Source organism: Lissotriton helveticus, chromosome 8, assembly GCF_964261635.1.
Source record: "Lissotriton helveticus chromosome 8, aLisHel1.1, whole genome shotgun sequence".
Classification (NCBI taxonomy): Eukaryota; Metazoa; Chordata; class Amphibia; order Caudata; family Salamandridae; genus Lissotriton; species Lissotriton helveticus.
The window spans coordinates 1,661,493,635-1,661,514,590 of record NC_136069.1 but is presented as its reverse complement, the minus strand read 5'-3'; the positions used below and the strand labels follow the sequence as shown (position 1 = coordinate 1,661,514,590).

Below are 20,956 nucleotides of genomic sequence, written 5' to 3'. Positions count from 1 at the left end.
TATGTAAAAAGGAAGAGTAGTGCAGGTGGTCACGGACAACTCCACCGCCATGTGGTACTGCAACCAAGAGGGCGGGGTTGGGTCATGGACCCTGTGTCAAGAGACTCTTTGACTTTGGACATGGTGGTTCAACACCTGGTAGGTTCCCTGAATGCCAGTGCATGATGGATCACGAATGGCGTCTTCACTTGGAGGTGTTGAAAGGTCACTTTGAGCAGTGGGTATAGCCTTGGTTAGATCTATTCACCACCGAAAAGAACGCGTAATGTCAGCAGTTCTACGCATTTCCAAGACGTCACTCGCTCGGCGACGCTTTTTATCGCAAGTGGAATTGTGGCCTCCTGTACGCCTTTCTGCCTGTACCACTTCTGCCCAGAGTGCTGAAGAAGATCAAACGTGACCAGGCCCAAGTCATCCTTGTGGCTCTGGACTGGGCACAAAGAGTCTGGTACCCCGAGCTCTTGAGCATGGCCATCGATCCTCCGATTAGACTGCCTCTTTGGGAGGATCTTCTGTCGCAGCTTGTGTCCTTCATCTGAACCTGTCCAGCCTCCACCATCTTGCATGGAGATTGAGCGGTGACAGTTGACAGCTTTCAACCTTCCTCCCGAAGTCTGTAATGTCATCTTGGCAGCCAGGCGTCCTTCGACTAAAACGGTATACGCCTGTAGATGGAACAAATTTGTGGCAGGGTGCACAGCAAAGGCTGTGGATCCCCTTTCTGCCCCTCTTTCAGACGTTCTCCTCTTCATTCTTTCTTAGGCCCAGGAGGGCTCTTCTCTGGGCACTCTTAAAGGTTATCTTTCGGCTATTTCGGCCTTGCTTCGCCTTCCTGATCAGCCTTCTCTTTTCAAGTCCCTAATTGTTAATAGATTTCTGAAGGGCATTACTTATCGCTTTCTTCCTTCTCCTTTCGTAATGCCTCAGTGGCTCTTGAAAACCTTGCCCTCACTTATCTTATGTGGGCTCACTTTAAGCCAGTACATAATTGTCCTCTTTGTCTCCTTACTTTGAAGACTGCTTCCTTGCTTGCCATCACCTCTGCTCGCAGGGTTAGTGAGCTTCAGGCTTTATCTTACAAACCTCCCTTTCTTGCTGTCCATCTGGACAAAGTAGTCCTCCATACTATGCCCTCTTTTCTGCACAAAGTATTTACCTCTTTCCACATAGGTCAGACCATCACATTGCCCACCTTCTTCACACCTCCGCATCCTTCCAAAGAGGAGGAGATACTCCACCGTTCAGACCCCAAACATTCACATCAGATGATTATTCTAGAACAAATGAGTCATATAGAGGCAAGGTAGATCAGTGATAGTCATGGACTATAGAGCTACAGGCATCTCCGGCCGGGCATCATCACTCATACAGGTGTGGGTACAGGACTGCCCATGGTGGTGTTATAGTTTGAGGCAGCCTCAGCCAAGCCATGTGAGTAAGTAACTAGTGGTCCCCAAATATCTTGCAGCCTGCTCGCTGTCCGCAAAAGATTCTAAAATTCTTTTAGTTGTGTCTGACAGTATGCCACATCAGCGAACCAGGATTTGAGCATTGGTGCCGGTTTCTGCCCCCAGTGTATTGCTACTCTACACTTGGCCAGAACCAGTAGCATTGCCACCAAGCGCCAGCAGGCATCGGGATTGTTTTTTTGCGTAACCAAGTAAGCAGAGAAGGGGATTCGGTGTGATGGTGATTGAGGTAATAGCGCTGATGGTCTTGCATACCTTTAGCCAATAGGATGCCACTTTAGTACAAGACGAGGCCAGATGCGGGAAAGTGTTGTCAAGCGCCGGACAACCCGGGCAGCGCGTGTCCTCAGTGAGGCCCATCTTGTGCAGTGCGAGAGGGGTATGGTATAGCCTGTGAAGAAATTTGAAGTGTATCTGCCTCAGCCTATAGTTGGGAGGGATTCTTTCTGTCTGGTTGCAGCAATATTGCCATTGCTCAAGTGTGGGGCAGTCCAACAAGTCTGTCCACCATGTGCTGCGTGACCGCTCCGCATCAATAGATGCAGCTGCCATTTATACAGAATACAATCTAGTGACAAGTTTTCGATGTGAAATTGTTGTGTGTATATATTACAGTGCCACGTTAGTGGGAGGTGGCGCCGTGAATGAGTTCGCGTTTTTGCACGTTGCACACATCTGGTGGTATAGTAGGCTATCTAGCAGTGTTGGTGTTGATGTTGCAGTGCGCTCAGGTGGGGGGAGGATTTGGCCATCTGGATATAAATCAGCATTTATACAGATTCCAATTGCCTTCGCAAGGCGCGCCATACCTTTGTTTTGTAATGGGGGGAAAAGCAGGATTTTCGGAAAGTTGCATGGATGGGGCGTATAAGGTGTCTGTGCCAGTGTATTTACGAACAAGCCAAAACAAATGCCAGTACTTAACACTCTTTACCAATCACTAGAGCACTGGTACTAATGCAAGTCTGTCACAGGTTCCATGAATAATCAATAAAAAAAAAACGTTTTTTTCATTTTAAATCTTTGACCTATTTTTCAATAAATGCATACCAATACAAATGAATGATCAATGAGACAAATACAAGAAATACAAAGAAACATTCCTTCCCAATTACACAACTTATCAAAAGACACCACAACCACTCAAAACTCTTTCATTCATTCAACATTCATTCCTGACACATAACCAACTCCACACACTCACCAAGATCACTTGCGGGTTAAGCCTGATTAATTCCCAGTTTTTTGGAAAAGCTAAACCCAAAGGGGAACAGCATGCACTTCGCCAAACACAAAACTTTACCAACACTTTGAGTAAAGCAATGCACCAAAAAATCTACAGAGTTAACAAAAAATAAAGTGCACTACAAACAACAACTTAATTTTAAATATGTTTGTTTGACAAGAGAATGTGCAAGGTTGACACGTTTTGAACCCTTTGACTAGCACGGTTCTCCTCAGAACCATCACAATCTAAAAAATAAAGAGAAACAATACTCTTACTACTCCGATCATTGAATGTAAAACAACGGCAAAACCGCACCCAGCTGATGCAGCCGCCTCTTACCTTACTCCTAAATGAGAGACTGTTCTATTTTGTGTCAATACTCAGCGTGTCTGAAAATCAGAAAAAAACTCAGAAGAAACTCATAAGGCAAAGCAGTGGCCCAAAAACCGTCAGATCTACGTCAAAATGTGCAAGCCCAGAATGAATGGAAACATGGGCTTACATTGTGGTGTCATCCATAATCCTTATACCTTCAACAATAATATTGAGGAGAATGATATGTGAATTTCGACTATATCCGTCCATCTATGAGGCAAGCAGGTTAAATCTCTTAGCCAGACCGTATTAATCATCGATGTGGTCAAGACTCGAACTACATATCGCAAAACGTACCAGTAAGATATGCAATGTATGGCGGCCAGTTATTTGATCTGTGACCCTTCTCCAATCTTATGGCATCTTTCTGAAACAGTAAAGATAGCTACGATCAACCGGGCACCCAGCATGGAGCCCTATCGTATGCATATCACGGTTGACCTGCCCGACTCAATCCCTTAGTACGTTAATACAGACATCCGCTCGCCCAAGTGTCCGTCAGAATCATAACGCGAACTGAAACAATGCCCAATGCGTGTGTAAAGAGTCAAATCATAATCTTCACTAACCTTGTAAAGTAGGGGGGTCTGCTTCACAACTCTCCGTTCGGCATAAGGAGCCCCAGCCGAACCAGCCTGCGGTACCAAGTCCTGCAACGGATTATGGGTAATTAGGGCATCATGGGAAAGGAAGTTTAAATCCCGTCGTGAAAACGTTATTAACAACTTCGTGCAAAGATTGTCCGTGAGTCAAAAACAACCGTATTCAGAGGTGTTGCCGTGGTGAAGGCCCTGTAATCGAATCAGTGATACCGTGCAGTAAATGCACCTAAATTGTAAAGAGTCCGTAGACGCCTGGTTTTAGTATCGACCCGGTCTGGATTTTCAGACCCGTGAGGGGTTGTGGGAGTAATAGGCGTTATCGAGATTGGCGTGTTTGACCTATCTCGGCATGTGTGACAAGCTGAACGCATCACTTATCCGTGAGTCAAAACCTCCATATTCAGTGGTATTGCCATTGTAAATACCTTGTATCCGAATTAGTGATACCATGCAGCGTATGCCCTTTCATTGGAAACAAAGTCCATGAAACCCCGACTTTTGTGTCGACCCGGTCTCGGTTCTCCACGGCTCAAAGACCCACAACGGGTTGTGGGACAGGTAGGCATCATCGAGATAAGTGTATCTCGACCATTTCAAAACACGGGCATACAAGTCATTATTGTTACAAAAAGTAATCCACAGAGGGCACAGCCTCATGAACAGGCTAGACATGCCAGCTGTGTAGAGTCTTAACCATCAGGTCAACGTTGGCACCACTTCACAAGGGCCCAGTGAGTCCAGATGTGAAGCTCATTAAACAACAAGTACGCAGATTATACAAAACAACATTAATGGCTTACACCACAGGCAGTCTGTCAATGCCACACCATCTGCATGGGCCCACAGAACTAGGTTCACACTCAGTCCCTGCAGATTTAAAGTTTGAATATTTCAGAGATCTCATTTAGCCCGTTAACAGCTGTATTAAATTTCAGGATGAACATCGCCTCATGTTGGGACAGTCGTAAATTGTTGTCACCTGCTTGTGGATCAGCTTCGATTTTGGATATCACGGTCCATTTAAGATCACCCACCACATGTTCCTTAGCCTTCCAGTGGTTAACTAGAGGGGCGTTTTCAACATTTCTCTTAATGCTAGATTTATGCTGTGTCACTCTCTGGTGGATCTCCTGGCTTGTTTTTCCCCACATACAATTTAGGGCATGGGCAAAGGATTCCATACACCACGCCTTTCGATTTGCAATTGGTGAATGTTTCATGTTTCCAATGGACCCCCTCGTGGGAGAACACTGATCCTTCCAACGTTTGATCACAACAGGTACAGGACCCACATTTATGATGAGCAATGATTGGTGCCAGTCCAAGATAGCCTCTCAATGTAGACTTAGGTAGATCAGCCCAAACAATATGATTCGCAATGCTTTTCTCATTTTTGAATGCAAAAAGCGGAGCCTGTGCCAACGCTTTATCAAGATTTTTCAGAAAATGCCAATTTTGATTGATAATTTTTTTCAATTGATTGGAGTTGGGGCAGAACGTGGAAACACACACGAGTCTATCCATATGTGGTTTAACTTTTTTTCAAAGTGTCCCGCGTGGTATCCACCATGCCAGTTTCACGGCATTTTTCAGCATTTTTTTAGGGTAGCCTCTTTCCATTAAGCGATTCACTAGCATGTTCGCATGAAGCCAATACTCGTCCTTGGATGAACAATTGCGACGAATTCTTAGAAATTGCCCAAAGGGCAAATTTTGATTAAGGCTCCTGGGATGGTTGCTGTTAAAATGCAAAACCTTATTTCTATCCCTAGGCTTTCTAAAGAGAGTAGTAGCCAGTTTACCTTCAGAGGGATATACTACCACATAAAGGAAAGTAATTCGATGTCGGGAGGAGTTGAGGCTAAATTTTATATCCTCTGTGCTAGTATTCAACCAACTGTGAAAGTCATTGAGCTGCTCTTGGGTTCCTGACCACACTAAAAAAACATAATCTATATAGTGCATCCAGTTAGCGATGCACTCTTGAAATGGATTGTTGCTGTAGATTAATTTTTCTTCATAAAGCCCCATATAGAACACTGCTAATTCTGGCGGGAATGGACATCCCATAGCTACTCCCTTTATTTGGAAGAAGTCACTGCCGAAGCCAAAATAGTTTTGTTGCAGATTGCAAATTTGGCCAATTTAATGATAACTCGTTGGGACCCTGGTTGGATTGGTCCTTGTTTCCAAGAAATGCGTCAGCACCTCTATTGCCTCATCCTGAGGGATCTGAGTGTACAAAGACACTACATCAAGGGTGGCCATGATTTCACGGGATTCATCAAACTCAACTGCTGAAATCCGATTGATGAAAGCTGTAGCATCTCGTAGATGGTCCGGGATGTTATTGACCAACTGTTTCAAGAAATGATATATATACTTCGAGATGGGCTCGATTAGAGAATCGCAGCCAGAGACTACTGGTCTGCCTGATGGACTTGTCTCATTTATATGGACTTTAGATAGGACGTAAAAAACAGGAACCCGTGGATATTTATTTTGAAGAAACGTATATTCCTTTGGTCCCAGGAAACCTTGTTCAAAGCCATTTTTTAAGATCTCAAAAAGTTGCCCCTGAAGTTGGATTTTTCGCAATTTTTTTGTAGCAACTTACATTCTCCAGTTGCCTCAAGACTTCGGCTGTTTATTCTGCAGTGCCCCAAAGGACCACTGACCACCCTTTATCCACTTGTTTAATAACTACAGATGTATCATTTTTCAACAAGTAATTGCTTCCTTCTGTGCCTTTGATATGTTATATTTAACAGATTGCCTGCGTTTTTCCATCTCAGTGATAGCCGAAAGGACCGTCTTCTCAAAGGTTAACACCTCTTTTGGGATTTTATTGGATGGAGGGCAAAACAGATTTCTTCCAGAAACCTGTGACTTCAAGATTATTCGGGGGTATTTCGGCAATGAAAAATGTTTTGACGTATTTTGCGACAAAACAAACAAGGGGCCTTTTTCAAGTACAGATTTTTCAACATCGGTCAACACACGGTCAGACAAGTTAAAAATAGGAGACAGCCTTAGTTCTTGTAGTACTGTCTCCTGGTGGTCATTTCCCATGGTTGGTTGTTGTACCGATTCCGGCCCCTTTGTCTTTGTTGGCCTCTTCCTAAAGAAGGAGGCAGATTTTGCTGCTGATGTTGATACCTCTCCTATTTGTATTACCACATTGTTCACTCGTGTCTGTTTCGCCCTCAGATGACGAAGAGGTGTCAGAAAAGCTGAGGAATTTGTTTCTTGACCTGCCCTGAAATTCCGTGAGGAACCTTCTGGAATCGGTCAGGGTGTAAAAGTCTGATTGTAAAAACGTTTTCCAAAGAGAAGTTCTTTTTATCCTTCTAAAATTGGTTACTCTTCTGGTTCACGGTATAGTCTTTCAACTCCAGGATTTCTTTCTCAACTTTTTCAAGGAGACTCTTTTAGTCAGTAATTAGTTGATTATTTTTTATTTCGGCTTCTAACTCTATTTCCTCTAATTGTTTAAGAGAGCTGATGTGCTGTCTCCACAGTTAAGACCATTAGGTCCCTACTGCACTTGGTCTCAATGCAGCTATATGCCTTTTTGTATTCTGGATCCTCAGTGAAAATCACCAGAATATTCCTGATTTGGAGTCCTCCAGGTATTGTACCAGCTCGCAGATGTTGCAAAAGAAAATCCCCGTGTAGGTCGGGCCTAATTCATTTTTTCCGTAACCGAATAAGTTTGTCTGATTAGTTTTCTAGTTTTAGCAGATGCACTTAAGGTGGCAGAGGCAAACACCGGGGGTGCATTCATTAACCGTTGGATATGATCTTCACTTTAGGCGAAAGTGTCTCTATCAGTCATAGTCCTTAAAGTAAAAAAAAAAAACAGAATAAAAGTGAAAATCTCAAACAAAAAATACAAAAAGAAATGAAAAAATGTGAAACCAGTCACCAGAACCTCAGTCCCCTTCATCTACTCACAGGTCAATTCCCTGTCTAACTTCTTATGACAGAACAAGGGACCTCACCGGTCTGCAGCCGCACAATAATAAAGGACCAACCAAGGCCCTTGACTCTACTCAGTAAGGCTGAGTCAATATAGAACAAACCAAAACAAATGCCAGTACTGAACACTATTTACCAATCACTAGATTACTGGTACCAATGTTAGTCTGTCACAGGTTCCATGAATAATTAATTTAAAAAAAACTTTTTTATTTTAAATCTTTAACCTATTTTTCAATAAAATACAAACACGCTTCGACCTTGCGCATTCTCTTGCCAAACAAACATATTTAAAATTAAGTTGTTGCTTGTAATGCACTTTATTTTTTGTTAACTGTTGATTTTTTGGTGCATTGCTTTACTTAGTGTTGGTAAAGCTTTGTGTTTGGCTGAGTGCATAATGTACCCCTTTCGGTTTAGCCTTTCCAAAAAACTGTGAATGAATCTGGCTTAACCCGCAGGTGACCTTGGTGAGTGTGTGGAGTTGGTTATGTGTCAGGAATGAATGTTGACTGAATGAAAGAGTTTTTAGTGGTTGTGGTGTCTTTTGATAAGTTGTGTAATTTGGAAGGAATGTTTTTGTATTTCTTGTATTTGTCTCATTGATCATTCATTTGTATTGGTATGTTTTTATTGAAAAATAAGTTAAAGATTTAAAATAAAGTTTTTTTGAAATTGATTATTCATGGAACCTGTGACAGACTTGCATTGGTACCAGTGCTATAGTGGTTGGTAAATAGTGTTCAGTACTGGCATTTGTTTTGGTTTGTTCTATATTGAATCAGCCTTACTGAGTAGAGTCAAGGCCCTTGGTTGTTCCTAGTGTATTTACGAAGTCCCTCTCATGCCCATCGAAGGTATTCAACTGTGCTGATTTCTTTTCAGGGGTTTTTGTAGGGCAGGAACAGCGCTGTGCTAAGCGGCCAATTAGAGGCCAGGTCCGCCTCTACCGCAGTATGCAGGCGGAGTGGTGTTGGTGGAGCCACAAATGTAGAAAACTAGCCTGGGCGCAATAAGCGTATAGTTTCAGATTAGGGGTGCCAAGGCCGCCACGTGCGAAAGGGAGCTTCAAAATATCATAGGCAATTCGCGGCTGCGTCCCACCCATGCCAAAGAGATTAAGTTAGATCGCAACTGATTAAAGAATTGCATCATGAGAGGAAGCAGTATGTTTAAAAACAACCAAAAAAATTTGGGCAAAATAATCACTTTAACAATTGGGATGCGGCCTGACAAGGAAAGCAGAAGTTTATTCCAGATTCGGATTTTGGCTTCTAACCACTTCATGGCCCTACCATAGTTTGCAGGCCAGAGTTAGTCTGTGTTTCTCTGAGCCAAATGCCCAGGTACCTGATCAGTTCAGTTTGCCATTTCGGCGGAAACTGTCGAGCAAGGTTGTTGCATCAGTAAGGGGCAACAATATGGATTTACTCCAATTAATGTTGACACCCCTGTATCCCCCAAAACGTGTGACTTCTCTGGTCATTAGTTCCAAATTCTTGTGTGGCTCACGGATGTATAGTGTGACGTCGTCTGCAACCTAGAGGTGACCAAAGCTCGGGCGGAGAACCCGTGCCTTGGTGGGTGTGGTGTTGACGTAGTCATACAGCGAGGGGCTCCATGGCAATGCCAAAAGGCAGGGGTGAAAGTGGGCAACCCTGCCGTGTGCCTCTAGTGATTGTGATGGGATTGGTGATCTGCCCATTTAATTGTATGCTCGCGGTTGGGAGGTTGTATAGCAATCTAATGTTTCGAATGAAGCCCATACTGAAGCCAAGGCGGGCCAGCAGAGAGAACAGGAAGGGCCACTCGAGGGAGTCAAACGCTTTAGTGGCATTGAGGAGCGCAGCCACATCGGGGAGGGTGGGATTAATTTGATGCATTACCAAAAAAATGGTTCTGAGGTTATGTGAGGTGGTGCGGCCTGGAATAAAGCCAGATTGGTCTGGAAGTATTATTAACGGCATGAGGGGGAGTAGTTGGTTTGCTAATACTTTGGCCCGTATTTTATTGTCCGTGTTGATGAGCGAAATAGGGCGATAGGAGTCGCAAGATGTTGGCAGCTTTTCGGGTTTCCGTATTAGGGTGATGAGTGCCTCACGGAGCAATGGGGGAAGGCGTCCGACTTCAAGGGATTCGTTATACATTTCCACTAAGTGGGGTATTAAAATCGGGGCTTACTCTTTGTAAAAGGCCGACGTAACGCCGTCCGTACCGATTGCCTTGTCCACTGGGAGTAAATGGAGCATCAAGATATTCGTGGTGGGCCAGTCTGAGCCATAGGAGCTCAATCGAGTGGAGGTATTTTTGCAGGGAGTCAGGGTCCTGCTCGGAGCGCGAGGTGTAAAGTTGAGAGTAGAAAGTTGAGATTATTTGTATGATATTGTCTGGCGCAGTAATTGTATTTCCCGAATCAGAGCATAGCTCTGTCAAATAAGTGGATGCATGGGGTTTCTGCAGCAGATTAGCCAGAGTTTTACCTGGACACTCACCTTCACTGTATCTGCAGGCCGTCGCCTCGCGGCCAAGGCAGCTGATCTCTCGTTCGGCCTCTGAGTTCTATTAAGTGGTTTTAACCCTAATATTTGCAAGTATATCTGGGTTGGGGTTAGAACAGTAAGCCTGGTCTAGAGCTTGGAGATCAGACTCCAAGCGCCTGAGAGTGGTCCTAATGGCCCGGAGGACTCCGGCCTGTTTTGCAATGCATATCCCTCTTATCACCACCTGAACGATTCCCAAAAGTTCAGAAAAAAGTTTGGGTCATTGAAATTGGGGCCAAAAATGGCAGCTAGTATTAGAGGTTGGGGAAAGAGCATGCCTGTTAGTATGACTTATCTGCCAGCAGAGTCGGTGTGTGTTCGATCAGTATGCCACGGTAAGCCACGTCGGATTAGAATAGTGACCCCTCTGGCATAGTTTGAGTATGCAGCCGAGTAGGACACTCGAGTCTCAGCTACCCGCTGAAAGAGTCCACTGCGCCAAGAGAGCCACCTACAGCTGAGGTATGGTATGGCACCGCTTGCCAAAGCACTCCCTCTCCCGTTTTTGGGGAAGGATCCACTATGTAGGCCTTGGAGTCTCAGAGACCCCTCCGAGAGTCCACTGCGTAAAGGGAGCCTCCCGCAACAGAGATAGGGAAGTGATACCACTTCCCCTGGGATCACAGCTTACTGGACTTTGGACGTTGCTCTGACTCGTCTACCGGTTTGTGTCACCGTCGCCCTTCCTCTCCTCTTTCCTTGAGTTGTCCTTCACCCTCCCCTCCTCTTTCCCACCTTCATTACTTATCTACTTCCCCAGCTCCTTCCCCCCTCCCCTGAATCTTTCCCCTTGCTTGCTTTTCCCTTTTCGTATTTGTGCTTATTGTTTATCTTGACCGTACAAGTAACTATGTTGCCATGCTCTAATAACTGTAACCTTTGTAACAATGTAACCTGTAACTACGATCTGATGCTCATGTAAAGCGCTCTGATACCTCCGGGTCTAGCCAGCGCTATATAAAACCTTTTAAATAAATAAATTAATGGATGCCACATACTGGACAAACTGAACAGTTACAAGGAACATAAACACATAACAGAGGGGTGAATTCCCTGCCCCTGTCTACAGCTACCCTAGCCTTCCCATCTCCCACTCCAACCCCCAAACAGGTTGAGATACATTCTCCCCACTGCCCCCAAGCAACAAAAAAATGAAACTGGTAATGAGGGATTCATCCCAAGTGGGAGCGAGGCCTCAGCCGGGCCATCCCCCGTCCGAAGGCGGGTGGTGATCAGGTGAGAGTGTACAATAATAGCTATAGGCCCAATAGACCCATCCATGTTCGCCTGTGAATGCAATGAAATACTTCTATAGCGGGGAACAAGTAACGTCAGAAAAAACACCAGTGTTCATGCCCCCAGAGACAGCAAGGACAGTAAAAGAAAGGAGGCTAATCATTATCACTTAGATGGTTATTCTCACCCTCCAGCGGCAAAGTACGTGAGCGGTCTTTGTTCAGTTGTTTGGCAAAGGATGTAGCCACCTTGGGGTCTTTGAAGTAGCGGGATTTGCCCTCTGTATCAATTCACAGGTAGGCCCCGATACAGGAGAACATATGTGATGTTGAGTTGCTGTAACAGCCGCTTCGCCGGAAGGAAGTCTCTTCTGGCATTTCGGACACTTGGGTGAAGTCAGGATAAAAAGCTAGGGTGTTGCCCTGATGCTGTACTTCCTTCATCTCTCTCGCCTTCCTCAGAATGGCATCGCAGTCCAGATAATTTAGGATGCGGGCGATGATTCATCTTGCTGTAGCTCCTGGAGGAGGCCGGGCCCCAGGGAAAGGTGGGCTCCCTCCACTATGAAGCATTCAGATAATGGTGGGCCAAAGAGTTTGCTCAACAGTGCTTTTAGGTAATCCTCCATCCTACCCATCGCCGTAGTCTCCGGAAGGCTCGTGATGTGCAGGTTATTCTTAAGTGATCACGCTTCGAGATCTTCGTTTTTGGCGCATATGAGGTCTAGGACCTTGTCCATTTTGAGCAGTTTCTGTTGTGTTTCGGCAATGGAGTCATCAGCATCTGAAAGTCGTGCCTCCAAGTGCGTGATTCGGTTGTCGTGGGAGTCGATGCGTTGTTTGGTCTAGGTGCAGTGCCAGGTGATCAATTTTAGTCAATGGTCTTCAGGCTGGTTTTGACTTCTATAAGCAATGACTTCGTATCATCATCCTGCACAGTAGGACCCTCTATTTGGGTAGCCTAATCACCAGCATCTTGCTGTGCATTGCCGCCACGGCCAGTGAGTCTGCCCTCGAAATTCAATTTAGGCTGTTTCTGGTCAGTTTTCCCCGTTTCGAACAAAGGGCGGAGGCCCCGTTCCACGGCAACTACGTCGAAGTCACAATATCGAGGCTCTAGTGGAGGCCCAAGGAGAAGCAGAGATCGCTGAGTGCTTGGCCCAGTCCACAGCTACGCAGCCCAGGGAGGCTAGCAGGTGTGCCTGCCAACAAGCCCACCACCCCACCCGAAGGCTGCAGGGAGAACCAGTTATTGTATTTGCTGAAGAGCGGTCTTCTTCACAGGTCACGTCCTACCATCAAATCATGGGGACCCCCCCCAAAGTGCAGACTCCCCTGTAGCTGGGAGTTCCGGTTCGCCACTCAGCTCCTGAGCCTAGAGTATGCAGCGGTTTGCTATATTTGTATTCTCTTGTTTTACTTTTTGGTTCCTTCCTCTGACTCCAGCGCAGATGTGGTGATCCCCCACCTTAAGGCAGGACCGGAGGATAGTGTTTCTGCCCTTCAGTGGCGCCGGGCAGCAGGCCTGGCAACTAATAGGGATCAGAGTTTTAATGGGCTAGAGAGCTCATAAGCAGTCCACTGTGCACCAGTTTAAGGGGGCTGCAGAGCCCCTCTCGACAGACAGGCTGCAGCCGGAGCACCACCCCAGCCCACAACTCTTTGGGGGATTCAGGCAGGCGGAGCAGCTCGTCTCAGGTCCGCATCGCAAGCAGAAGCGTTGCTCACAGCAGGCAAGCCGCAGGAGTCCTTTGCGCTATCGTCAGGAAATCCCTTTGGGGGGTCAAAGAGCTGCCGCCTCAGTTCAGGCCTGGGAGTCCACCCCCAGGCCGCACCGCAATGACGTTATGGAGGACGGCCATAGAGATCCACAGCGCAGGGTGGCCAAGGGTATGACTGTCTGGCAGCCCGACACCCCTCTGGAGGGCGGGAAGGGGCCCTCAGATTGCAGGGTTGCAGTCCAGCCACAGCGTCGCAGAGTCAGGGCCTGTCCAAGAGCTCATTGCTATGCTCACCGCGCTCAGGAGGGGTCCACCATGTTTAATCAGGGTCTCGTTGCAGGAGGCCGCTCACAGGATCGTGCTGCCGCCGTCTTCAGCCTCCCAGGGTCCGCTCGTCTACCAGCACTAACGGGGCCAGCCCAGGCAGCGCAGATAAAGTCGGTGCTGGTCAGCAAGAACCGCACCGCAGTCATCACCGCCGCAGGCCACCAAGCCAGCCACAGCGACGATCCAGCGAGCCACAGCAAGTTCCGCTCCTCAGTCTCCTCTCCGGGCAGCTCCGCATCTTGCAAGTAGATCGGGTGGGGCAGCGGCGTGTTCCGTGTCGCAGTCTGTATTTCAGGCGGCTTTGGCAAGCCTGCGATCAGGATATTGCCTGATAGTTCTCATCCGGTCAGCAGAGCTCACTCAAGGTGCAGCCATCTTGCCGCCAGCGAGACCACTCCTCCCCCCACCCCTCCAGCGAAAAGTGTTAGTGTGTGTGAAAGGGTGCTTTTGAATCCTGAGGCAGAAACTGAAGGTACGTGAGCTCATCTGTGAGATCAGCCCAAAGACTCCTCCCAATATTATTACTATGTGATGTGTAGTTAAAAGGATCCTTGTTGTGTTCTCTTCTTTTTTGTTTTGGGAGTAATGTTGGCTGTAAGTCAGTAGGGTATTGGTACGTTTGGGTGGTGGGTGACCCAGGCCATCCCCGTCTTCTGAACCGGTTTGTTTGGTTAGTCCCAGTGAGGTCACTGGGTCTATATTGTTGCCCCCTGCCCATGGTGGCGACGGTTAGTTATAGTTAATAAATCATCTAATGTATGCAACCAGCATGTAGTTTCTTTTTATAATGTGTTGGAGGCGGTGCTAGGCCCCTCTTGCCCCACTTTTAACCTAAAGAGATCCATAAACCAGTGGTTTAAAACTAGCCAGCACTGCCCCGGTTTTAGGGAGAGCAAGATCCACAGATCACTGGTTCAGAATAAGTCATCACTCCCCGGGCACTAGGAGACACGCAAAACACCACTTTAAATCTCATCAAGCCCAATCCTCTACAACAGCGGTTCTTAATCTGTGGTCCGCGGACCCCATACTCGGAACATTAAATAATATTAACACACTTGTAAAGTATATATAAATGAGGAAGCAAAATATAAAATTGTAAACGTGAAAGAATGTGAAATTAAAGTTGGTATCCTCACATTGATTTGTGGTAGCAGTGTCCGTACAGCTTATACTATAGAATATAGTACGGATGAAGTGTGTCCTCAAATGAATATAGAAAAGCGTCAACCTTTGCAATAAAACTAAAATGTCAATGTATTGCATTTGTGAATTTGAGGTTCAAGACCCTGAAATTGTTAGGCCGGGTCCCAGACTTCCAGTAATGATTCAGTGGGGGCCCTCAGATTCCAATAATGATTCAGTGGGGGTCCCCGGATTCCAGTAAGAATTAAGTGGGGATCCATGGAAAGTAAAAGCTTAGGAAATACTGCCCTGCAAGATGGCAAATTAATACAAAGTCACATATGATGCTTTCTACAGCAGTCACCTTTTACCCTCCCCTAGGATATGGTAACCCTACCTAGAACCCAGAGTTGTCCTGAAACAACAACGTCCACTCCATTAGCTGAGAACAAAACCCCTCGGCTGAAGCGGGACAACTCCTGCTAGTTCTCTCCAGTGCTCAAGTTTTGATCATACTGATGCCAACTCTTATGAGTATATCCTTAGTCTAGCAGGGAGCTCTGCTTTGTGCTCATCTTTACCATTAAAAAAAGTATTTCAACCAAGCTAATCACCCTATGCTGGTCAAATGATATACAAGTGATAGGCTGTAGTCTGAGCAATTCAGAAGTGCGTGGCCAACCATGGCCTTTTCATTAGTAATGTCCAGATGTGGATCTTTGTTGCGGTCTTTTGACACTTCAGCTGTACCCCACTCCAGCTGCCTCGGGTGACAAAATAGCATCTGCAGTTGCTGGGTATTTCAAGGAGATTGTAAAGGACCTGGTTGTTCACCCCAGGCTCTTTTAGCCTAGAACTGTGATCTTCTATAATAGTTCAGGCAAGCAAATTCATGAAGGAACGCTGCCCACTGGTATACATGTGACCACCACAGGAAGAGGTGTGGCGCCGCAGCTAGGGCGACTGATTCCGGAATCTGGGGATCACGGTTTGATCCCTGGCACCGGTGGCAGATTAGCCCAGCACCATGTGACTCTGGGCAATAGCTTGCTTAATCTTCCTGACGGCCCCCAGTGCCTAGGGACCCTTACGGGTGATTGTGCGCTTTACAAATGTGGATTATTATTGTGTCCTCCTGGATTACGATGTAATGCATCCTCTGGATAAGGGTGTGCTGGGACATAGTGTTGAAGGCCGCTGAGAGGTCAAGGAAGATCCTGGCAGCCGCGTCTCCCCAGACTAGAAGGGCTGCAATTAGGGAGGTTTCAGTGCTGTGGTTCATGAGGAATGCGGATTGGGATGCGTCCAGAAGAACATTGTTCTCGAGGTATTCTGTTAGTTAGTGGTTGATAGCCTTTTTGAGGAATTTGGCGGAAAAGGGGAGCAGGGAGATGGGCCAGTAGTTTTTGAGCTCATCTGGGTCAGCGGACAGTTTTTTGAGAAAAGTTTTGACTACAGCATGCTTCCACTTGTTTGGGTACATGGCCAAGGTGATGGATGTGTTGAAGATGGCTGTGAGCTTGTCGCTGAAGATCTTGCTGCTGAGGTTGAACATGCAGTGGGGACAAGTATCCATAGGTGCTCCTGAGTGGAGGGAGAGCATGATGTCAGTGGTGTTCTGCATGATGAGCTGGTCCCAGGTGGTGATCCGGTGGTGGTTGGAGTTTGTGACTGAGGGAGCAAGGAGGTAGAGGATGTCGTCGGCGGCGGGCTGAGGTTGGAAGTCTTTGTAGATGGTGGAGATCTTGTCATGGTAAAAGTTTGCCTGGGTGTCGCAGGGTACCTGGGAGGGGGTGATGGTGCTTTCAGTCACCAAGGGGTTGGAAAACTCTTTAATGATGCTGAAGAGTTCTTAGCTGTCGTTCGAGCTGGCTTCTATGCGGTCACCTGAGGCGTTCCTTCTCATATCTTCTAGGAGTCAGTGGTACAGGTTGAGCAATGTCTTGAGTGTGTGAAGATGTGAATCAGGCCCTCTGTTTATTCGAATTGTGGGAGAACCTCAAATATTGATGATTTGTGAATACTTGAGTTAGTCTCAAATCCTAATACTTACTCGAGACTACATGCCAGTCCCTGGTCAGTGGGTCATTCCAGACAGGGACCAGTCATGCAATCAGTCTCTGCCATTCTCCAAAAGAGACATCCCAAGTTGTTAGTCTATGACTTTGAATTGGAATGCAAGCAACCACAGGCATCCATGCAATAAAGTTATACTTTCCCTCTCAAGGATGGGCGACACAAACACATATGTCTTAGTCACCGTCATTCCACATAAGTGCAGCTCCATCATTAAAGTAGCTCAAGAAATGCAATCTCATAAAACTCATTCACATGACCAAAACATCTCCCTGAGAGACCCCATTGATGACCCACAGCTTTCCAGCCAGACACAAAAGTAAATAACTTCTCACTCGTATCCCACATTCCGCTGTTGGCTCAAGCACAGCAACCAGAGCAAGAGCACTACTCTGGTCATCAAGCACAACATGAAAATGCTCCCCTCCTAGGTCACACTAGTATTCAACATTCTTCCAATAAAACACAACCTATGGTGTGGTTGCAATCTGTACGCCAGTGCTCTACTGCTCTTTGGTTCTTCATCAACAGCATAGAGCACTGTATGGATGCAAAAACAGTGCAATACCATACAAGACTTTCTAAACCGATATACTGGATTTCACATGTCCCTGTTTGAAGGTGGAGCTGGATGAGCACCAATTCTAAGTCAATATAAAGAGGGTTTCTGAAATAAAGGAGCATTTTAAAAGGGCTCATTTGCATGAAGGTGTGTTTACGTGTCTGAGGGACAAAGCCTAAAATATTCTTTTATAACTTTACTTGTCTGTGTTTGATATCACCTTGTGCTGCCCTCCTTCTTGTTGCACAATCTTTCTTGTTCGTCACATGTTCCTCTTTCTCCCCACACCCTATCTTGATAGAAACCCAAAGATGATCATCTTTCTTTTCTTTCACAGGTCCACTGGCTCCCAACCCAAAAGAGAATACCCATTGAAGGAAGACCCTCCACTGTGAGTACATGTTTGTCTAATGCAGGCTTCTCCAATGAGTACCTTGTGAGCTTCTGGTAGCTTTTCAGCTACCTTTAAGTAGCCCTTATAGTTGCAGCCCAATCTACTAAATTAGAGGCTATTGCTTGGTCCAATGAATACATGTATCCTAAAATTGGAAATAATTCATTCAAGATGAAAATATGTGTATTTTTAGAACTCTTAAGCTTGTTTGGAGAAAAACATTTGTATCTCCAACATATTTGAAGCTGATATTTGAGATAAATCATGTTGCACTTGGAGGCTTATTATTGTTATTATAACCCTGCAATGAGGGCTGTTATGTGTAAAGAAACAGGCTTTTTGCAGGTTCACCCCCACATTTTCCCCCCATTTTAACTACCAGGCACTGGTGTAAAGGCTCTGGAAATGCCCTGGGGCCTGCTAATCAGGACTCAGTGCATGTGTTCTGACTCTTAAAATAGTGTATGTTCAAAAGGCCTGTTTGCAATTGGCATAGCTCAACTTACTTCCAAGTCCCTAGTATATGGTACAAGGGTTACCTACGGCTTGGGTCTTAAAGTGTCTCTCGTGGGCAGCAGCACTAGTTGTGCCATCACGAGTATGACAAGGTAAAACATGGCTCCCAATCTGCCACATCACCTAGAAGGACAATTTAAGACTGCTAACTCGGCTTTGCCATTTAAAGTAATAGCATAGCCGAAACCTCCCTTTGAGAGATACATATATGTATATATGTGTATGTGTGTATGTGTATATATATGTGTATGTATATATGTGTATATATATGTGTATGTGTGTATATATATATATGTGTATGTGTGTATATATATATATATGTGTATGTGTGTATATATATATGTGTGTGTATATATATATATATATGTGTATGTGTATATATGTATATATATATATGTGTATGTGTGTGTGTGTATGTGTATATATGTGTATATGTATGTATGTATATATGTATGTGTATATATGTGTATATGTGTATATGTATATATATGTGTATATAGATGTGTATGTATATATAGGTGTGTGTATATGTGTGTGTATATATATATATATATATATATGTGTGTGTGTATATATATATGTGTGTGTATATATATGTATGTGTGTGTGTGTGTGTGTGTATATATATATATGTGTGTGTGTGTGTGTATATATATATATATATGTGTGTGTGTGTGTGTATATATATATATATATATATATATATATATATATATATATATATATATATGTGGGTATGTGTATATATATGTGCGCAAACTCCAAGGAACGCCACTTCCAATCCCAGCGCAACCCGGGACTGGCGAAGCAAACAGGAGACGGACCACAGCTTACAATTCACAGGTCTTTATTGCAGGAAAAGTTGATGGCTAGAGGGCAAGACGCGTTTCGGGCTCCAAGCGCCCCTTGATCACATATATATATTCGAAAACACACACGGTCCTCACTCCCAGGTCCGTTCCACAATTAAGGGCACTCACAGCACACTCACGGCGTTTCTCATTGCCATAGTTTATTTTTGGCGCTGCACAATCGTATCAACAAACTCGTTTCGGCGTTGCCGCCTTCCTCAGTGTCGATGGATACAGACTTTCAAACTGTTTAAATTAAGTTACAAAGTAACATTTACACGTGATTAAAACCAAAATAAAAATAATAAAAGAAGGCACAGTCAATTTTCTGCATTACTGTTGCGGCCATCTTACAAGGTCAGAGGAGGCTTAATACAGTGATAGCCTGTATATCATGTGGTAATAGATGCTATCGAAAACTTTATATTGTTTGAAATTAAGCAATATATTACAATGTACATTTCATTCTAATTGTTGTCATTTTTTATATATATATTTTTTTTTTACCATTTGACTTTAAGTTTATTTCGCCCTTAATGGGCTTATCCTGTTATATTCACAGGTTCGTTTTCAGCGCTTATTTTTCATTTTGATGGCCTATTTGTGTGCCAAAGATTTCACATTTTTGCATTTAAATATTGCCCTGTATGGGCCAAAAATGTGAAAAATTGAGTTCTCATAGAGGGAGTGAACTTTGCAGGTTAACATTCGGTTTAACTCTTTCCTTACAGTTAGTACAAAACACCTCATCCAATATGCACCCACATTTCTTCCTCATTATTAAGACCTGTCGGGCTCTTTGTCTGTAGCATTATTATGTATCGTGATTGGAGGGTTCTTAATTTCTTCACCCAGTCTCCCCCACGTTCAGATTTCGTTAACTGGTCTAGAATGAAGAATGAGAGCAGATTGCTATTGCTTTGATGCATTCTTTCATAATGTCGAGCCACCGGGTAGCTCTGGTCCCTGGTGGTAATCGCTCTCATATGCTCCAATACCCTCAATTTTGTCTGTTTAATTGTGCTTCCCACATATCTTTTACCACATGGGCACACCAGACAATACACAGTGAACTCTGAGTGACAGTTCAAAAGTTTGGAGATTCTAATCTTATTGGATCTTCCTGGCACCTCAAATTCCTTCACTTTGCTACAGTTTTTGCAGGCTTTACACTTCATACAGGGATAGAATCCCAGAATCGGGGTCTTTTTCTTACATTTGGGGTCATGATGACTGTTTACCAGTAGATCTTTCAAGGAATGTCCCTTCCTATAGGTAACTAGTGGGTAGTCAGATAAGTTTCCCCACTACATTGTCAGATTGCAAGATGTGCCAGTTCCTTCTCAGTATCTGGAATAATTCTGGAGACTTTTCTGTGAAGTTGGTTATTAGTCTCACCTTCATATCTTTTGGTCTTATCCTTTCTACTAGCAGTTCATTTCTAGTTACAGTATCGCTCCTTCTTTCTGCCTCTGTTAGCACCCCCTTGCAGTATCCCCTTTGAGAGAACCTTTGTCTGGATTCTGATCTAGCTTTTACAAACTCCTCTTCAGTTGAGCAATTCCGCTTAATTCGCAAGATTTCTCCCAGGGGAATGTTGTTGACTACGCTCCTTGGGTGGCAGCTTCCCGCGTGCAGGATTGAATTTCCCGCCGTTGGCTTTCTATATAAGGAAGTCTCAATTTTCCCCTCCTGGACATACACTCGTAGGTCCAGGTAGAATACCTCTTTCTTGTTGATGTTGCTAGTGAACTTGAGATTCTGTTCATTGTCATTTAGAATCCCGATATACTGTTCAGCCTCACTCTCTGTTCCGCGCCACACGATGAATAAATGTAAATGTACAGGAATTTATATAGCGCAAATCACCAAGCGGTTTCTAAGCGCTTGCTTAGGGAACCCGTCCTGGTATTCCCCTGTGAGATCACCCCGGCAGGGTATCCGCAAGGTGAAA

General features: G+C 44.9%; 1 protein-coding gene and 1 long non-coding RNA gene across 4 annotated transcripts in view; one reads left to right on the top strand and one right to left on the bottom strand.

The window, feature by feature from the left end:
* LOC144773610 (uncharacterized) overlaps positions 1–20,956 on the bottom strand; it is a 358,494-nt gene that overhangs the window by 18,305 nt on the left and 319,233 nt on the right. The window lies entirely within an intron of this gene.
* LOC144773609 (transient receptor potential cation channel subfamily M member 2-like) overlaps positions 1–20,956 on the top strand; it is a 1,291,174-nt gene that overhangs the window by 1,144,101 nt on the left and 126,117 nt on the right. For all 3 annotated transcript variants that reach the window (XM_078658751.1, XM_078658750.1, XM_078658752.1), the window contains one exon: positions 17,579–17,632. In XM_078658751.1, the coding sequence (XP_078514877.1) occupies positions 17,579–17,632 (54 nt within the window). The remainder of the gene's footprint in view (positions 1–17,578; positions 17,633–20,956) is intronic.